Below are 18462 nucleotides of genomic sequence, written 5' to 3' on the forward strand. Positions count from 1 at the left end.
TCTGTCTGTCCCTTTCTTCTGGGGCTACTCAGCAATCGGGAAGCCCCTAGGTGAAATCAGAAGCAACAGAGTCGGGCCAGTTGTATGGGAGCTGAGGGTTGGTAGCTGTGCAATTATACTGGCTACAAAGAAGGGAAAGAAGAGAAACAGAGAACAGTAGAAAGGCAAAGGGCTACAGATCTAATCAGCACAAATCAGCTCAAGGCATTCAGAACTGGGCTACTTCCAACTCCGAGGGCACCGTGAGGCACTGAAGTGGAGCACCAGAGCATGCTTGATCAGAGGCAGATAGAAATCCCCGGCGAGAGTCGTCCTGGACGTTCTTTGTCTCCTGCCCCAGTAACCTTCCCACCACCTGGTAAGCAGCCGGCTAATGTTTCTACACCGGCCCCATGAGCTGCTTCCTGGGGGAAACTCTCAGAGCCCCACAGTCTGGGCCAATGTGGGCACCGCAGGTGAGTCCTCCTGATGGGTTGTCAGGAATTCCCAGCAGTCCTCCTCACTGCCCATAGAGATTAAGTTCCAGGCACAGCTTGACACTGCTGTTGGTAGCCAGGACCCCGGGACCAGCCTCACATCTATTCACACACTGATAGATATTCTCAGCCTTAGCTGAACAGGAGTATGAGTTATTTAATATCTGTGCAAGCTACAGAGAGCCAATGTCTACATCCAGCCACTTTCCTAAACTGAAGGTTATAGCTCCAGACACCTTTCGAGATCACCTGGACACAATGTCTTTGTGTCACATGAGGAAATAGGTTTCGGGAGGCCAGTTTGTCATTTGCCCAAGGCCACACTGTTGGCAGCGATGGAAAGAGAATTGCTCTCTTTCAGTTTAATCCTCTTTCCAGAACTTTAAACTACCTTAGCTTAGCCACACAGCATCCTCGTTACTGGGCTTGGTTCCATTATATGATAAAGTTCTCAAGAGGACTGGTTCTTCTTTTCATGTCTATGGAATAAACTGGATACTCGGGGTCTTGGGTTCTAGTGTGTTACTTTGACAGGCAACAGCTCCGCTTTGTGCCTTAGTTTCCTGGTCCTTGGGAAGCTATGATGATGCTTTATTTAATTTGTTGGGTGGCCCTTGGGTTTCAGGCTCCCTCCCCGCCTCGCCTCCTCTCCATTCTCAATCCAGGCTTGGTCCTATTCTAATGATGCTATTAGACATATATTATACCCATCTGATATTTATCTTGCTCACAATTACATTTCAGAAGAACTGTTATCTCAGCAGTATTTTTCTGTATTATGAATGAGTTCTTGTCACTGCAACCTCTTGTTGAGTATCTGCCTACAAACAGCAATAGTGAAACCATTGGTTGCATTCTAGAGACCTTCTGAGATAACATATTATAATGATATTACTTGATAAATTATGGATAAATCTTATCAGATTCCAACACAGATAATACATCAGCAAGTAGGGAAAGGTATGGGGGGCAGGAGTTGGGCTTTCGAAAAGATTTGGAATTGGGGCAAAAGTTCAGTAAGATCATAACAGCCAAATGAATTTCAGCTGGAACATAAACCATTCATTCAAAAGTTCACATTACTCTTAAGCAGGCAAATCAAGAGTTAACTCTTCTGGCTAGGAGGTGGAGGGACCCTCTTCTCTGGAGCAAAGGTGTGATTCCTTGAGGTCACAAAGTCAGAAGCTGATGATCTGCTATCTTAGAAAAACCCCGGAGAGGCAGTTCTGTCTACTCAAGATATAGTCTTTCTCCTGCCAGCCCTACCCCCTTGGATATTTATCTCTAGGGTAGGGAAGATCAACACAGAAACAAATCAAGGAGAGATAAGAGAGCTATGTAACTCTATATCCAGTTGGATGGTTAGTCTCCAGAGGCTGGCAGTTAGCAGTGCAGCTAGAGCTTGGCAAAACACCAGAACAGTTAGGGCACAGCTCTTGAAAGCCAGAAGGAACTTTAAACAATTACCGTCCAACTCTTTCACTTTACAAAAGAAAAAAATGAGGCTCAACAAGTTAATGATTTGCCAAGTCACCTGGCAAGAAAGTCTTAGAGCTGAGACAGGAATTCAGGCCCCCTGTCTTCAGGTCCAGAATTAGGACAGAAATTAGTCAAGTAAAATACAGGTGCAACACAGCTGTGGCTCTAATCAGGATTGCAAACCAGCATTTAGGGTCACGAGACCTATCTGAGGGAACCCTGATTGCAGCAGCCTCTAGCCTTGATCCCCAGCCCAAGCTTCCTTGAAGCTGTCTTCTGGCCTCTACGATACCACTTCTTAGTTGTCCCTCTTCTTTTGACCACTCTCATTCTATTCTTCATTGGAGGAAATTAAATCTTTTTCCCATCCGTAAAGAGATCATGTTCCAAAGAGACTAGTCCTTTGCACTTTCCTCTTCTCAGCTATGTGCTTACTCTCTACAGGAAATCTCATCTGTGAGATGGCATCTGAACACAAATAATTCCTAAAGCCATAGTCCTCACTAGATACTTCTTCTGTATTCCAGTTCCTTATATGCGGTTTTCTAATGGGCATCTTCCTCTCTAACTCAGCAAGTGCAAACACCTTTTTCTCCTGCTTTGCTTTGCTTGGTTAACAGCATGCACACAGCTGCCCAGCAGGAGCCATGGAGGTCTGCTGTGTCTCTACATGACCTGCAGCCCATCAGTGGGGCCCAGCTTTACCACATCACTGCCACCCTTCATTCAGGTACTCAGCAACTTTTTTTTTTCCTGTAGCACAGAGATTGCTTCCCAACTGGCTCCTGCATTAAACTTCTTCCTCCCTCGAAAGCCATCTTCCATATAACCTATCTATCCAAAGGTGGTTCTCAATCCCAGTTCTCAATCAGACTGTTTATTTTTCTTTCTTTCTTTCTTTCTTTTATTTTTTGAGATGGAGTCTAGCTCTGTTGCCCAAGGCTGGAGTGCAGTGGCATGATCTTGGCTCACTACAACCTCCGACTCCCAGGTTAAAGTGATTCTCCTGCCTCAGCCTCCCGAGTAGCTGAGATTACAGGTGCCCGCCACCACACCTGGCTAATTTTTGTATTTTTAGTAGAGGTGGAGTTTCACTGTGTTGGCCAGACTGGTCTCAAACTCCTGACCTCATGATCCGCCTGCCTCGGCCTCCCAAGTTCTGGGATTACAGGTGTAAGCCACTGTGCCTGGCACTACTTCTTTGCAGTACAACTTGGATTGCCCTGTTCAAGACTGTGAACTTCTTAAATTCAGGGATGCAGATTCCTTTTGCATTTCCAGAACTTTACCCCAATATCCAAAACAAAATATAGACTCATTAAATGTTTGCTAAATTGAAATGGATTCTGGACTCTGATTTCCTTATTCTCTGCAGAGAGGGTAAAATTGTTTTACTTAGAGAATTCAGCAAGACATTTCGTTAGAATTTTCAGATGGAAGTGGGGAAAATGAATGAACCAGAAAGAGAAATGTCATGTCTACATCACTCAAGCCTCACAGCCAGAGACGACGAGAGACAGACAGCAGGAAAAGTGCCTGCCCCTCCCTATTAAAACAGGATGATGACGCAGATGGGGAGCCTGACCCCCCTGAAACTAGTGTTCGTAACTACGGAGCAAACAGGAAGGCCAAGAGGAACTGACCATCCCAGTGAGATTAAACACAATGGTCTCTTTTAAGAGCCTTTCTCCCGTCAGTCTAGCAATCTGCTTTTGGCACTAGGTGACAGAACACCATTCAAACACTTTGCCAGAGCACTTGGGTTCTGCTGTTCCTGGTTCCCAAGCTGTGCCTGAGGAGTGGGAAGAAAATACTGTACAGTTGACCAGAAGGCGGTACAGAGAGCTCTAGGTCACATGATGACTTCTGCCCCTCACCCTACCTCCAACTCCAAACTGCCTTTGTTTCCTCCCTTTACTGCTATCAAAATGTCAAGAAAGCTATTACTCCTATGTCAGAGAAACGATCTGCTTTTCCAAATACGGAGAGGTGTGACTTGTAGTTTCCGTGACCACTCATGCGGTCCTTTGAAGAGGCACAATGTCTGTTGTATCACCCCACTAAGACCGATAGCATCATCAATGGCCCGGCTTCCTCTGATTATTTTTGCTTCATTCTATATTTGTCATACAGGAGATCCTGCCAAGGCCTCAGGGCTGCCCCATTCTCAATGACATGACTTTCCTGTACCCAGCCCCGCAAAACTTCAGCCTGGACTCTTCCTGCACGCACAAATGCATGCAGAGGACAGACCCTGAGAAACAGACACATTCAAGGAAATGGCCATCGTCAAGGAAGTCAGTCCTAAGGCAGGTGGCTGAGGGATGAACATGGTCAAGGTCAGTCTCAGGGCACAACAGGGAAGAGAAAGAAAGGCTCACGTGCTTTTGTGCATACTGACAAAAACCAGCTTTGGTCTAAGGACTGCAAACCATTTTGGCTACATTTCTCCTCTCTTTCCTACCGTCACCTTTGGAATAGAGGGGGCTGTGGGCTTTTCCCAAAGAAGGAAACAGCCAGAGTCAGAAAACATTGCTGTCTATAAATGTCCGGATTTTAATTCTCAGAATACTTGGTTTACACTTAGGTTCTTGAGTCTGAAGATCTGGAATGTTGAATTTCTTGAGTTGGTTCCTCTTGAGATTATTAAGTGGCAGACATGAAGCTTTCACGTATAGGAGACAGAAGATATGACAGAAGATATGATAAGTTCTGATACAATATAAGATATGCTGTGATAATCTAATTTTTCCCCAGTTCTATTTGTTGACACAGTCAACAAATCACTAGGTGATCTGAACGAGCCCTCAGAAAGGCAACAGCAAGACCCCACTTCACCTCACTAATCCCTGGCATCCTCTGCCCACTGGAGCGGGGTGGTCAGCATTTCCCACCAAGGACTCCTCTGGCACTGCATTTCAGGCAGTGATTTTTATTTTCTGGAAAATGCTTCTTCTAGACCCCTATGATGCTCACAAAACTTATGTGAATATCTTGGACCCTCTCTGAATCTTGATTTTATTCACTTTGCCCCGAGTCCTCAAGTTTTCTTAGATTTTCCAGCTTTGTGAACTTTAGCTATAGCATTTTCCTTTGGGCATGTCTGAGTGGGAGAAGGTTTGAGAAATGTGACATTAGATACTTGCCTCCCAAAGGTACTCTTTGACATGGCAAGAGATGCTGTTAATACTCCCTGGATGTGCTGTGGGGCGGAGCCGTGTGTGTGGTTACTTCCACGTAACTGGAATGGGTATCTAACCAAAGCCTGCTTCCCTTTCCAGTTCTCAATCATACTATTTCTTTACAGTACAACTTGGATTGCCCTGTTCAAGACTATGAACTCCTTAAGTTCAGGGATGCAAATTCCTTTTGCATTTCCATAACGTTGCCCCAGTATCCAAAACAAGATTTGGGGCTTGGGAATCTTAACATCTCTTCCGCACTGGCCAGTCCTATCTGATGAGAGATCATTTGGAACCCAACACTATTTTGGTGGCTCATAAACCAAAGTGAATTTACTTTTTGAGAGCTAGTGAAAAGATCTGATGCTTATTGAAAATTTGGATATTTGGATCTCAGAAAGAAATCTCTGACCAGATTTGGTAACATTATATGGACAGCATAGCTGTGCAATTAAAAAGGGTTTCCTCAAAAGCTGGGCTCCTCAACTTCCCCACACTTGAATGAATGCCATCTACTCTTGCTTGATTTAGGGTTCATGCTGGACAGACACATTCATATGCCAGGATTTGTATTCTATGTAATTGACAAAATCCTAGGGCAAATCCTTTGCTTTGTGTAGAAAAAATTTGTCATTTTTTTTTCTACACAAAGCAAAAGGTTAGTAGGCAGACGTGCATTTATGTATGTATACGTGCAATGTCACAGTCAACTTCTATTATTTCCTGGCCCATGGTGGAAGATGAATTTGACTGCTGAGTTCAATTTTTCACTCATCTGGTCTTTGAGGTTTACCGAAGCAACTCTGAGAGTCTTAAAGAATGTGGAAGAACACCTAGGTTTTTTATAGGTATTAGAACCAGAAATCACCCACACCTTGACCAGAATTGGCTAGAATAAAATTTCAGAGTAAGAAGAAACCATTCTAACCCAATCACCTCATTTTACAGTCCAGAGGGTCTTGTATTAGATTAGCAGCAGAGCCAGAGCTAGCATCTGGTTCATCTCTTAATCTAGAATTTTTTTCCTACTGGACAAGGATGCCCTTCCTGAGAATCTTCTCCATCTTAGAAGTCAGCACTGTTGCTATTAAGGCTTGAAATTTAGAAGCATTTGTCCCAGGTTGCCCAGCTTTGATAGATTTCAGTACAGTATCTTGGCAAGGGGTCAAAAACGCAGGGCAGGCATAAGCTCTTTTCAGGGTTCTATCCATAGATAAATCTGATAGGCACCATATAACGATGAAGGCCTGACACCCACCCACCCATAGGATAGATTTTATTAACAATAAAACAACTATCTGGATTTCAGGCAGCATTACAGTGTTGGCACCGGACCATATCTATCTGCCTGTCTAGACAAATCCCTCTAACATCCAGGTACTCAGGTAAGAGAAATCAGATTTTTTTTTTTTTTTTTTTTTTTTTTTGAGACGGAGTTTCACTCTTGTTACCTAGGCTGGAGTGCAATGGCGCGATCTCAGCTCACTGCAACCTCCGCCTCCTGGGTTCAAGCGATTCTCCTGCCTCAGCCTCCCGAGTAGCTGGGATTACAGGCACGCGCCACCACGCCCAGCTAATTTTTGTGTTTTTAGTAGAGACGGGGTTTCACCATGTTGACCAGGATGGTCTCGATCTCTTGACCTCGTGATCCATCCACCTCGGCCTCCCAAAGTGCTGGGATTATAGGCGTGAGCCACCTCGCCCAGCCGAGAAATCAGATTTAAGTTATGACAGAGTAGGAGACTCCAATCCACTATATTACAATATGTTTCCAACATGATGTCATTTCTCAAAGTCAAAATTCGCAAGTTATAACATCTGATAAGGTGTTTGAAAGAAGATAAAGAGGTTCCTGTTTTTTGTTTTGTTTTGTTTTGTTTTTTTGAGACAGAGTCTCACTCTGTCACCAGGCGCCAGGCTGTAGTGCGGTGGCGCGATCTCAGCTCACTGCAAACTCCGCCTCCCGGGTTCAAGCCATTCTCCTGCCTCAGCCTCCCGAGTAGCTGGGACTACAGGCGCGTGCCACCACACCCAACTAATTTTTTGTATTTTGCGTAGAGATGGGGTTTCACCATGTTGGCCAGGATGGTCTCGATATCTTGACCTCGTGATCTGCCTGCGCTGGCCTCCCAAAATGCTGGGATTACAGGCCTGAGCCACCACACCTTGCCAGAGGTTCCTATTTTTACATTCCCATCCATCTTATCTTCCTTCACCAGGCTATGCAGCCCGAGGTTATAGCTAAACCCACCAATACAAATGCATACACATCCTGGCAACTCCCGCCCATCTCCCAGCCAGAACCGAGTGGATGTAAATGGGATGCCACCTTCCCCGGAACTTTTAGATGTCACCTGACCTGGGTTTGCTGCCTGATTGGTATTATCTATTTCACTCGTGAGGTCCTCAGAGAGTTTTAAAAAACAGATTCACACACTTGGCTGAGAGCTGTGAACAGTCATACACTGTTAGCAATGCAGCCGCTGAGCCGTCTCAAGGAAGAATTTTCCAAGCTGCAGCTTCTCAGTTAGAAGACTGGGGAAAGGTGGCAGGAGCAAAGGGAACAAAAAAACCTCATTGTGAAATTGTTCAGTGCCGAGGTGTTGAGACAAGCTCTTACACGCACGTGTTATACACCAGTTTATGAGAATAAAATAGCTTTCTTAAAGACCCAGCTCTAAATACATGTTCCATGATGAGGTATATATTATAGAGAGAGAAGCCAGAGAAATACTATAGAGAGGTAAAGCTGCCTTAGAGATAGTTTGATGGGTTATACATTGAACTTGAATGAAACTTTGTGCTTCTTAGTATTTTGTGGTATTCACTGAAACAAACTGGGACTAGGCCTATAAGAGGAAGTTGCTTTTTGGTTAGGACCTTTTACATGAAGCTCAACATCAGTAATGATACAATTGTGGCAATCAGCTCTATGGGGTATTTTTGTTCTTCTATCATGTAAAACCAGTAAGGCAGTTATTTTTAAGCAGAAAGAGTAGAAGAGATTAGACCACTGGTTCTCAACTAGGAAGGATTTTTGTCCCCTCTGGGTACAGGCAATGGTTACTGGCATATTTTGGTTGTGACAATGTGTGTGCATGTACATGTGCAGGCACATGTGTGCTACTGGCATCCAGTGGGCAGAGGGACCAGGGATGCTGCTAAACATCCTATGGTACACAGGACAGCCCGACCACAAAGAATGACCTAGCCCTAAATGTCGATCATGCCGAGGCTGAGAAACACTGGATAGAGGAATGGACACCGGACTGAATTAGGAGGGTCTATTAGTCTTCACGTTTTAAAACTAATGACAAGCAAATCTCTGCCTTTTGTGCCTCTGTTTCCCTGTCTGCAAATGATATTAATAGACATGTTCTTCTTTATAAAAATATGATTAATCATGAACTTGTATACTCCAAATGCTCTGATTTCTTCAGAAGAAAGGGTCTCTGTAAAACCAAAGCACAGTTATTATTACTGTACCAGGATGAGCTCATGAAATTGTGTATTTCTCACCCTGGAAAAAAAGAATCCCCCTAGGGAAAAAATAAAACAATCCAGAAATGATCTCATCATGATTACACCTGCCACACCAAAAAACAGACACACTTCAGAGAAAGAAATTCTTTCCCTTCAGCAATGAACTAAGCTGAGTCTGTAATTAAGATCTTAATAAGGGAGGCAGGAGGCTCAATTCAGGTGCTGCGGGCTAAGAGGCGAGAGCTCCCATGCCAGGTTTAAAACAAGAACAATTGGATGCAAATCCCCTGCACTGCTTAATACTCTCAGGTGTTCCAAACAAGTCCCTGTTTCAAAATGGGGTTGCCTTCATTACTAAAGATGCCTATTTCTGCAAAGAAAAGGAAAGGGAGCACCTTGTTATTTACAAGTCTATGTGAAAAAAAAAACAACAAAAAAAAAACCACCCAATATCTTAGATAGTTTCCTGCAAAAGGCTGCTGTAAGGGAGATGGGATAGTGCCTTCACAGCAGATTGATCTCAGGAGCAGCTTTTGACGACAGTCTCTAGAGTGACCATGTGGTCCCAGACTCTCCCAGGCAGTTCCAGTTTCAAATATCTTTCCCTGTGTCAGACCATATGTCTCATTCTTTTGGTTTGTAGAACATGACTATATACTCACAAAAAAAGAAATATTTTTGAAACCAACAACTAAAGATGAGAACACAAGTGTATTTGTTGATTATGGATCTGCCTTGTTTGAATTTGGGATTTGGGAGAAAAAGAGCTAGGCACTGATAAGAATCTTAGATTAAGTCGTATGTGTTCTCTAATTGACAAGATGATCTCTGTAAGGAAATGAGATCTATTCCAGGGCCTCTGGGCCTCTGTGAGATTGCCTAGAAGTCCAGCTCCACAGTGACAGGGGTTATTTTTTAATTTTATTTTTATTTTGAGACAGAGTCTTGCTCTGTTGCCAGGTGCCAGGCTGGAGTGCAGTGGCGCGATCTTAGCTCACTGGAACCTCCACCTCCTGGGTTCAAGCAATTCTCCTGCCTCAGCCTCCTGCGTAGCTGGGACTACAGGTGCACACCACCACGTCCAGCTAATTTTTGTATTTTTTAGTAGAGATGGGGTTCCACCATATTGGCCAGGATGGTCTCGATCTCTTGACCTCGTGATCCGCCCGCCTTGGCCTCCCAAAGTGCTGGGATTACAGGTGTGACCCATCGCACCCAGCTGTGACAGGGGTTATTAAGAGAAAGGAGGCTGTCGGGCTCCCTGCATGTCTGCTGTTCCCTTCTTTCAGCCCATTTAAAGGTGTGCTTATCATGCTGGGCTCTGAGTGGAGAGGGTCAGGGAAGCAGAGAAAATGCTGGAGTTCTGCCCCAGGAGAGCACGCAAGGGAAAGAGGGCTCGACGTTTTGCTATGCCTGTGCTGCTGTGCTAGTGGGGCCATACTGCAGGTCCACAAACCCATTTCCTGCCAAATTCTCAGTCATACCACAATAACTAGTAACAAGAACCAAAGAATGAAAGGAAAAGAAAAAAATCTCATCGACAGATGACTGACGTGTCCTGACACTAAAAACTCAGAAGTAGCTGGAGTGTCTAGAAGTCCACTTTACTGCCATTTTCTGTGTCTGGCTTTGCCTGTTATGGTTATTTTGGGAGGTGGAGCGTGTTGGGGGCCAGATAAGCCCAGCTCATTCTTGAAGAGTCCTCTAGATGAGTCCTGAGTTAGCCTCGTCTCCTGGGGAGTGAGGCACTAAATTAAAGAAAACAAACTGACTATCATGAATCAGTGAGATTAAGGCTTAACTCACAGTGACCAAGAGACAGCATAGGGTTTTACCTAACAAAAAAAAAAAAAATAGGAAAAATGTTAATGACACATCATGTTATCTAAATGCATTAATGCCTTAGTAAGTAGACAGAAGATCTGGTTCAAATCTGAACTTTACATGTGTTTTGGTTATTGCAATTTTCTATTGAGTTTCACAGATAATTAATCAACCCCCCCACCCCCGCCACACACACAGAAAAGAAAGGAATTAAAATTAATTTCAAAAGAGCTATCAAATATTTTTGTTGCTTGAAATGGTTTCACTTTCACATATTCATGGTTGCTCAATCTTTGTTTCCGGTGAGCATAAAAGTAACACTTCACGTGAGGGACATTTTTGGTAACATCATGTAACTATTACCTTGACATGTTAGTCACATCAGGAGGAATTCTAATTGGCAAGACTGAGATTTGCAAAACACGACACTTACAAATCACTGGACCAGACCTTTGAATAAGGATCATGAACAATCTACTTAGACACCATTTAAGCACCAGTAGTGGTTGGGGAGGGGTTAGGGAGAAAGAGACCCCTACTAAATCCCAGTTATTCTTTTTTTTCTTTTTAAAGAATAACTGGGATTTAGTAGTCCATGGTGGGCCCCAGACATATGTATTGGAAAGCATTCCACTGGCAATTTTAGTATCTCCGTGAGAGCTGCCTCCACTCCCTACCTCAGCCATGAAAAATTGCTGTCACCACCACCACTATCCGTATTTCTGGAGTGCCCGTTCTATCTTCCTCAAATTCACCTAGATCTTATTGTTTAGTCAAACTGTCTTCTAAGAGAGTCACCCTTTCCAGTGAAGGGTAGAAAAGATCACCAAACAAGGCCACCTATCTTAAAATGAAGATTGTTCAGGAAGATAGTCTTTTGCAGCTAGGCTGTCTTGTTCCCTAGCTGTGTGGAGTTCTCATTAGCCAGAAGGAATTACTGCAGAGAGATGACTGGAATGTTCAAAGTAAATAAGATGGACGGGGGTGTTGTTGGCAAAGAATGAACAGGGTTTGTGTGTGTGTGTGTGTGTGTGTGTGTGTCCCCTTTTCATGCCCATACTCTTTGCAATCATCTATCACTGAGGAAACCGACAGTTATTCTCTGGCATTTTAAGTTGGAAATATAATATTTCTTCCCAATGGCCCCGTTTCATTTGTCTTGGTGAGAAGTCCTGGTAACTCGGTCTATATGTTTTTGCAGAGTATTACCTTGGTCCTAGTGGTTGGCATTTCAAACCAATTTGTTTCGATTTCTTTCTGACCCTAAAATGATCTAAAAATAGATAACTAAGACCTCTTACTTTATATGTACATCACTCTAATTGACTGCAATTGGATAAGGGAGTTTACCCTGAACTTCTCATGGACTCCCAACTTAGATTCTTTAGATTTTACCTTTGGTTTTTTAAATTGATGAAGTTCTCTTTTCCTCACTGATATTTCTGTTATGGGTAAACAATCCTAGGGAATGCTTCCTCTTAAACTTTTATCTATAATGCTTCCATATCTATATATCTGTATATCTTTGTGTGTATGTGTGTATAACATCATACAATAGCTGATGTTTACTAAATGCCTACTATCCACTAGAAAGGACAATTGTCATATATTATATCCTATAACTATCTGATAAGACAGGCATTTTTCCCATTTTATAAAGGAGGAAAAGGATGTTTAAAGTAGCTTGTATAAAATTATACTGTTAGAAAGTAACAAAGGTGGGATTTGAAACAAAGCCTATGCTTTTTTTTTTCTACATAGTGTTAGGATCCTCTTAAATGGTTATTTAGGTATACATTTCATAATGCTACAATGAACTCAATATTGTTGAGTATCTTCTATGAGCAAAGTCTTGTAATTTCAGGAATACTGAGTCCAGTGAACAATAATGAAGCAACCAAGTCATCAGTATATTAGCAAGTGGGGCCATATACCGTTAGGGCCCTACGCTTACAATACACATCCAGGCCCATGGAATACTCAACAATACTCAACCATCTTAACCTAGTAACCGGGATTTTGACATAATTCTGTCACCAAGTCTTGAGTACACACCATCCTTTCAACATCTCTTGAGCATCTACTATACAAAGAGAGCTGGGGCCAGCTAGCATTGTCTGCTTACTATATGCCAAGAACCATGGTAAGTACTTCATTCACTTATTATCTCAGTCTTCGAACAATAGCATGAGGCAGTTATTCTTATCCCTGTTTTACAGATAATGCTGTAAAATGAGGCTCAGAGAGCTTAACTTGCCTTAGGTCACAGAGCTATAAGCCACAAGAAACAGAAGTGCCTTTCTCCAAAGCCCTCTCTAATACAAGAGCATAAAAGACCAGGCCTCTGCCCCCTCAAAACTTCACAGACCCTAGGTCATGCTTTTTCCCAAGGACTTTTCGATCAATCTGCCTCTACATACAAATAAAGTGTGGGTCTCTCATATTCAGTGGGGTCTACTTAAAACTAAACAGGCCCAGTCGGCAATCTGAGTTACAGGTATCCTTTAGATATTGATTTGATTGAAAGGGGTTAATAAGTAAGGTGGTGCTCACAGAGTAGGGCAGAGGTGAAAAACATAACAGCCTATTTTAGGGATTATAGGACAGTCCGGGAGACAAAGGTTTCAGAGTTGAACAGCATGGATGGATGAGGAGACTTTACTAGTGGGAGTGACAGGTCGCTCAAGTCATGCAAGCACAAAGAGCCAGGCAGATGAATGGGGGCAGTGAGGGACCAAGATTTCCCGTAGCAGAGTCTAAGGAGAAGGAAAAATGAGGGCTGCGAGGTGTACATTAAAGGCGTCATATCCGTGTCTGGGGGGTGGGGGAGGCAGGGGGTAGATAGGTGGAAGTGGGGGACCTGGAGGGTAGCGGGGTAGAAGTGAGACCAACTGAAGTCAGTATTAAAGAAGCCTAAGAAAAGCCTGGGGGTAAAAAAAAAAAGGAGAATCAATGAGGTCATAAAGGCACCAAAGAGGGAGGGAATTTGCAAAAAGACTTGAAAAGCGAAGAGGAGGGGTGGTGGCTTGTGCCAGTAATCCCAGGACTTTGGGAGGCCCAGGCAGGCGGGTCACCTAAGGTCAGGAGTTCGAGACTAGCCTGGCCAACATGGTGAAACCCTGTCTCTACTAAAAGTATAAAAATTAGCTGGGCATGGTGGCGGGAGTGTGTAATCCCATCTACTTGGGAAGCTGAGGCATGAGAATCGCTTGAACCCGGGAGGCAGAGGTTGCAGTGAGCTGAGATGATGCCATTGCACTCTAGCCCAGATGACAGAGTGAGACTCCATCTCAAAAAAAAAAAAAAAGACAGTAGAGAGGAAGGTTTTTTTTTTTTTTTTTTTCCTATTAGACAGGAGTGAAGTGAGAGACAGGGAGCCACTGAATTCGGAGAACAGGACTGACGTGTATCCCGGCAAGGAAAGGATACTAAAGAACCCTTGGTATGTTAGGCACTGTGCAACTTGCTAAATTTGGTATTATCAGGCACCTTCAGTTCTCTAAAAGCTTTTATCTCTGTGTAGGTAAGCCATTTAGCTCCGCAAATGGGTTTGCTAAATAAATGCATAAATACATAAATAACCAAGTTGATATTTTTCAAAGCATGTTTTATGCTTTTAAATTCCTAGATCTCATACAAGGTTTAAAAAGGAAAAGGGGAGGAGTCCTAAATTTGGATTGGTTGCAAAAATCATATAGAGAAGAAAGCATTTTAAACCAAAATATCAATGCAAGGAAAGAACTGGGAATTTTATAGGTTATCCATGACCATATTGACTAAATCAAAGACTCTCTGTCATTTTTTTTCTCAGTCTCGCTTTCAAAGCCCCTTTCAAAGCGTTTCACGGCACACAGGTTCTCTTTTCCCTGACCTACCCCATTCAACCAGAACACAGGGCTCTGACTTTCAGAGTGCAGCTTTTTTAATGGCATTGTAAGTTCCGTCTGTAATTTTTCTTCAGTCAAAACTTTAAAGAATGAATTTGTTGTATGGTAGACGAGATAAATAATTTAGAATTTTAATGTACACACGTAAGGGCTCAGAAATTTGGCAAAGCCACAAAAGCGCCTCTGCTCTGTCATTAGCGGCCAGGCAAAGCGGGGCCTGAGGTGGGCGGGGCCTCGGGCCTGGCCGGCACAAACAGGGCGGGGTCTCGGGGGCTTCTGCACAAACACAGCTGCAGAGAGACTCTTCCATCACCTTCCTGGCAAACAGTGCAATCATCTACTTCTAGATCCTCAGGAGGGGAACCTTCACAGGGTAAGCAAACCAAGGCCATCGAGGCAACCCCCTATCCCCCCAACCCCCGCCCAATTAAGAGCAGGCTCTGTATATGAAGGGGATTTTGTAGAAAACTCTTAATAAATGAAGCCCCCATAATTTACTATCACACAACCACAGACTGAATCCCTTCTAAGAGAAATGGAAAATTAAGTAATAGGACAGTGACTGCAACCTTCCTGTGGGCAAATAAAAAACACAGTGAAATAAGACAAGATAATGCTAACCAGAAATGTCTGTCCAGAATAATAGCTAACATTCCACAGTTCTCAGGATTATTACAAGTACGTTGCTGCCTGGCCTGAAGCTGTGTATATTAAGTGCAAAATAAGTGAAGGTTTGTTGTTCCGTAGTGATCCTTGGGGCAGCCAAACCAGATAATCAGGTTAACAACGACAAAAAGTCTTATAGGGCCTGGTTCATAAGTCTTTCAATAAACATTACAAGGTCTGTGTTAAATTTACAGTGCATAGAGCAACGTAGTATTTTAAAGATAATTCCTGTCTCCAGGATTTTGCAATCTAATAATTACCTGGTTTTACTACCTAAGTGGCTCAAATCAAACAGACAACTGCCAAAAGTGCATTTCATTTTGCTATGTAGAGTTATTGTCTTAAAAAGAAATTATCCTGCAGGAATACTTGGGATGAAATAGTCCTAAACTTTCTGGGAGAAGAAAACACTAGCTATATTTTAGGGAGGTCAAAGATAGTTCTTTCTCTTTCTCTTAAGAGTGGTAAAAGTCATGAGTTCTGGAGCCAGATCGCCTTAGTTCTAATCCCAGCTCACCACTTTTTAGGTGTGTGGCATTAGATAAATTACTTAGCCTTTCTGTGTCATTTGAAGTTGAGTATAAAAATAATACTCACCTTGTAGAGCTACTGGGAGAGTTGAATATGACAATCTTGTATTATCACATTAAATCTCAATAAATATTACTTCATGGCCGGGCACAGTGGCTCACACCTGTAATCCCAGCACTTTGTGGGTGGATCACCTGAGGTCAGGAGTTCAAGACCAGCCTGGCCATTGTGGTGAAACCCCATCTTAAAAAATATATATATTACTTCATTACTTTTGTATCTCTCCTCTACTTACAATGACAAAATCCTCTCCTGAAATAAAATAATTCATTATTAACTAGAGAGAAAGAAAACTATAAAAAAGGAAAATGGATTTCTTCAGCTATTAGTTGATTTTATGGTCATCATAGGGTGCAAGTCTGTCATTATTTCGGTCAGAGAAGTCAGCTTTTTGCTGGTGAACATGCCCACAAGCTAACAAAAATCATGTATTTACATCATTTGGCAAGGTGGTCACCACCGGTAAGGCCCAGTGGGAGAGCAGGTTTCTCCATGAATGCCAATCGCAGTTTGTATTGTCAGTCACTTTATCAGTTGCCTTTAGGTTTTCTTTCCATAAGGAGTAAAGCTAAACACGATGAGATCATTCAATAAAAGTGACTTGAGACTTTGTCACTTTCGTCACTTTCCAGATTACAGCACTCAGTGTTAATTCCAGCCATTTATACTTTCCAATAATAGACATATGAACATACTTTCTCTTTTTTCTGTGAGCCAGTTCTTATTCAACAACAGGGAAAGGAGGGGCAAAGAAGTCACTCCAGGCTGAGTAATATCTGGTCCTATCATTGTTCTAAATAAGGAAATATGGGGTGAGCCACTTTAAGAAAGAGAACTTGCTTGCCAGGTAGAGGGATTTGTTTCTGGTGGAATCCTAAAGTCAAATGTTAATAGTCTTCAGGATGAACCTTTCTTTTGATCTTCCCTACTGATGAAGATAATAGAAAGCTGATAAAACAGAGATAGCTGATGCCTGTGTCTTCAGAGAGTGGTAATGTAGGCATTACAATAAAGACTTCTGACATTTAGAGGTAAAGCTTTTGAATAAGATTTATGGTTTTTGAACAAAAGCTTTATTACTGAGGCTAGTCAGTGGCTTTGAGCTAGACCAAGTATTTACAACCTTAAATCAAAAAAGGATGGATCAAAAAAATTCAGAAAAAAAGCGAATAGCTTCCAGCTAGTGTACAGTTAATATAAATTGTCAATCCAGAAGCCTAGCAACCTTGCCCAAATCCATCTTAGTAATAATGCTCTTGTTTAAAATAACATAAAATAAAATAGTAGCACTAGCACTCATGTCTATTCATCATTCAAGAAAAATTCATGCCCAATTCATTGCAGTCTGCTTTCTTTGTGTCTCTGGAAGCTGCTTGCCTCCTTAGATGGGAGTGATTTAAAAGAAAAGGGGGGGAAAATATACAGAGCAAATCAATAATCCTTTTGGCAAGAAAAGTATACAAACGATGGTGTAAAATGCATTGGAAAATAACGCTGCTGATACTCTACAGAGTGACTATGACACTCTGTAAGCTTTCAGGCACAGTAAGCGAGCCTGAACCTTCGCACTCACACCCCATTCAAACGCCAATAAAAATGTTTTCAAGAAATGGCTCATACTTATTTATTCGTACATCCAATATCACGTAAGAATGTCAAAATTCTCCGTCCTCTGCTGTGTAATCTGGGCTTTTAATTTCTCCCACCAAAAGTGCCTATGGCATACTCCTTCCCAGATCAAACGATTAAAGCAAAGGCTGGAAAACTTTGCACTAAGAGCCAGTCTGAGAGAGATTCTGCAGTCCTCATTCCTCTCTTATTACTGCTCCCCAGGGCAGTGGAGGCCAGGCCTGGGGAAGCCAAGGAGACCTGAGCCAATGCCTGCCGCGATTCAAGTCAGACACCCTCTGATCTCCTGTGGCTGCTGTGAAGCGGGTCCAAGTCTAACTTCTCACCGAGGTATTTCCCCGGCAACTTTTAGAGCAGATGGACTCGGGTTGTACTGCGAAGCCCTGGAGTGGGTCTCAAAGGCCGGGTATCTCCTTGCTGGCTTGCACGCCAACCTCGGTAACCGAGACCCATCTGAGAACTCTCCGGGACACACAAGGGACTGTCACAGTAGGGAACACACATTCACACGCGCACACCCGCAGGCACAGCCTCCAGCTTGCAAGGAAACCTGTAAAAGGCACTCTCTTACCTTATACTTCATTTCGGCAGGGGTGGGTTGAGCCGGTTTCCCACACTAGTTAGACAGCATTGAGCACCGCGGTGCCCGCCCCTCCATTGAGTGCAGCGCTAGATGAAAGCGAGAAGGTCCGGGGCAGAGCCGCTTGTCACTCGCAGCGCCTCCCCAAGCCTCTGAGCTCACTGTTGTGACTGCGGCGGGCTGATCGCGGACTTCATTTGCATGCCGCCCCGCCATTGGCTAGTGGGACAAGGTAACGCTCAGGCCCTGCCCACCCCTAATTCTGAAAAACTGACAAAGAACTTGTAATGTGATCGCTTCTTTTTGCATTATTAGAGGGTGGAAAATAAAACAGAAAGTGGGGAACCGTCTTGAACCTTACTCTGCCTCCCCCTGCCCCCGCAACCCCCGCTAAAAAAGAAGACAGAAAGAGAAAGAACAGGAAAAAGAGATGCATTCTTGTTAAGATTAACCCAAATTTTAAAGAAACCGAATTCACAAAAGCAGTCTGACAGTAGCGCTTCCTGTGACCTAGCAACTCCTTCATAAACGCATTTCGTTTCAAAGCCATTCACCTCACAATCTCTACATGAAACGAACTCCGGGAACAAAAGGTTTTCTGTCTCCGGGCCCCTTTTTACTAACCACCCCTGCTGATACCTCTCTCTCTCTCTGTCCCTTTTTCT

The 18462-nt window shown here is 43.2% G+C and overlaps 1 protein-coding gene across 2 annotated transcripts in view; it reads right to left on the reverse strand.

Annotated features, from left to right (window-relative positions):
* Positions 1-18462, reverse strand: part of NEDD9 (neural precursor cell expressed, developmentally down-regulated 9) — a 195220-nt gene that overhangs the window by 32193 nt on the left and 144565 nt on the right. The window contains exon 1 of one of the 2 annotated variants that reach the window (XM_012440294.3): positions 17789-17951. The exons of the other annotated variant lie outside the window; for it this stretch is intronic. Coding sequence (XP_012295717.2) covers positions 17789-17800 — 12 coding nt within the window. The 5' untranslated portion in view covers positions 17801-17951. Of the gene's footprint in view, positions 1-17788; positions 17952-18462 lie in introns of those variants that run through there. 2 annotated transcript variants of the gene reach the window in all.

The sequence above is a fragment of the Aotus nancymaae genome, unplaced genomic scaffold (assembly GCF_030222135.1).
Source record: "Aotus nancymaae isolate 86718 unplaced genomic scaffold, 86718_ANA_hifiasm-v0.15.2.pri h1tg000051l, whole genome shotgun sequence".
NCBI lineage: Eukaryota > Metazoa > Chordata > Mammalia > Primates > Aotidae > Aotus > Aotus nancymaae.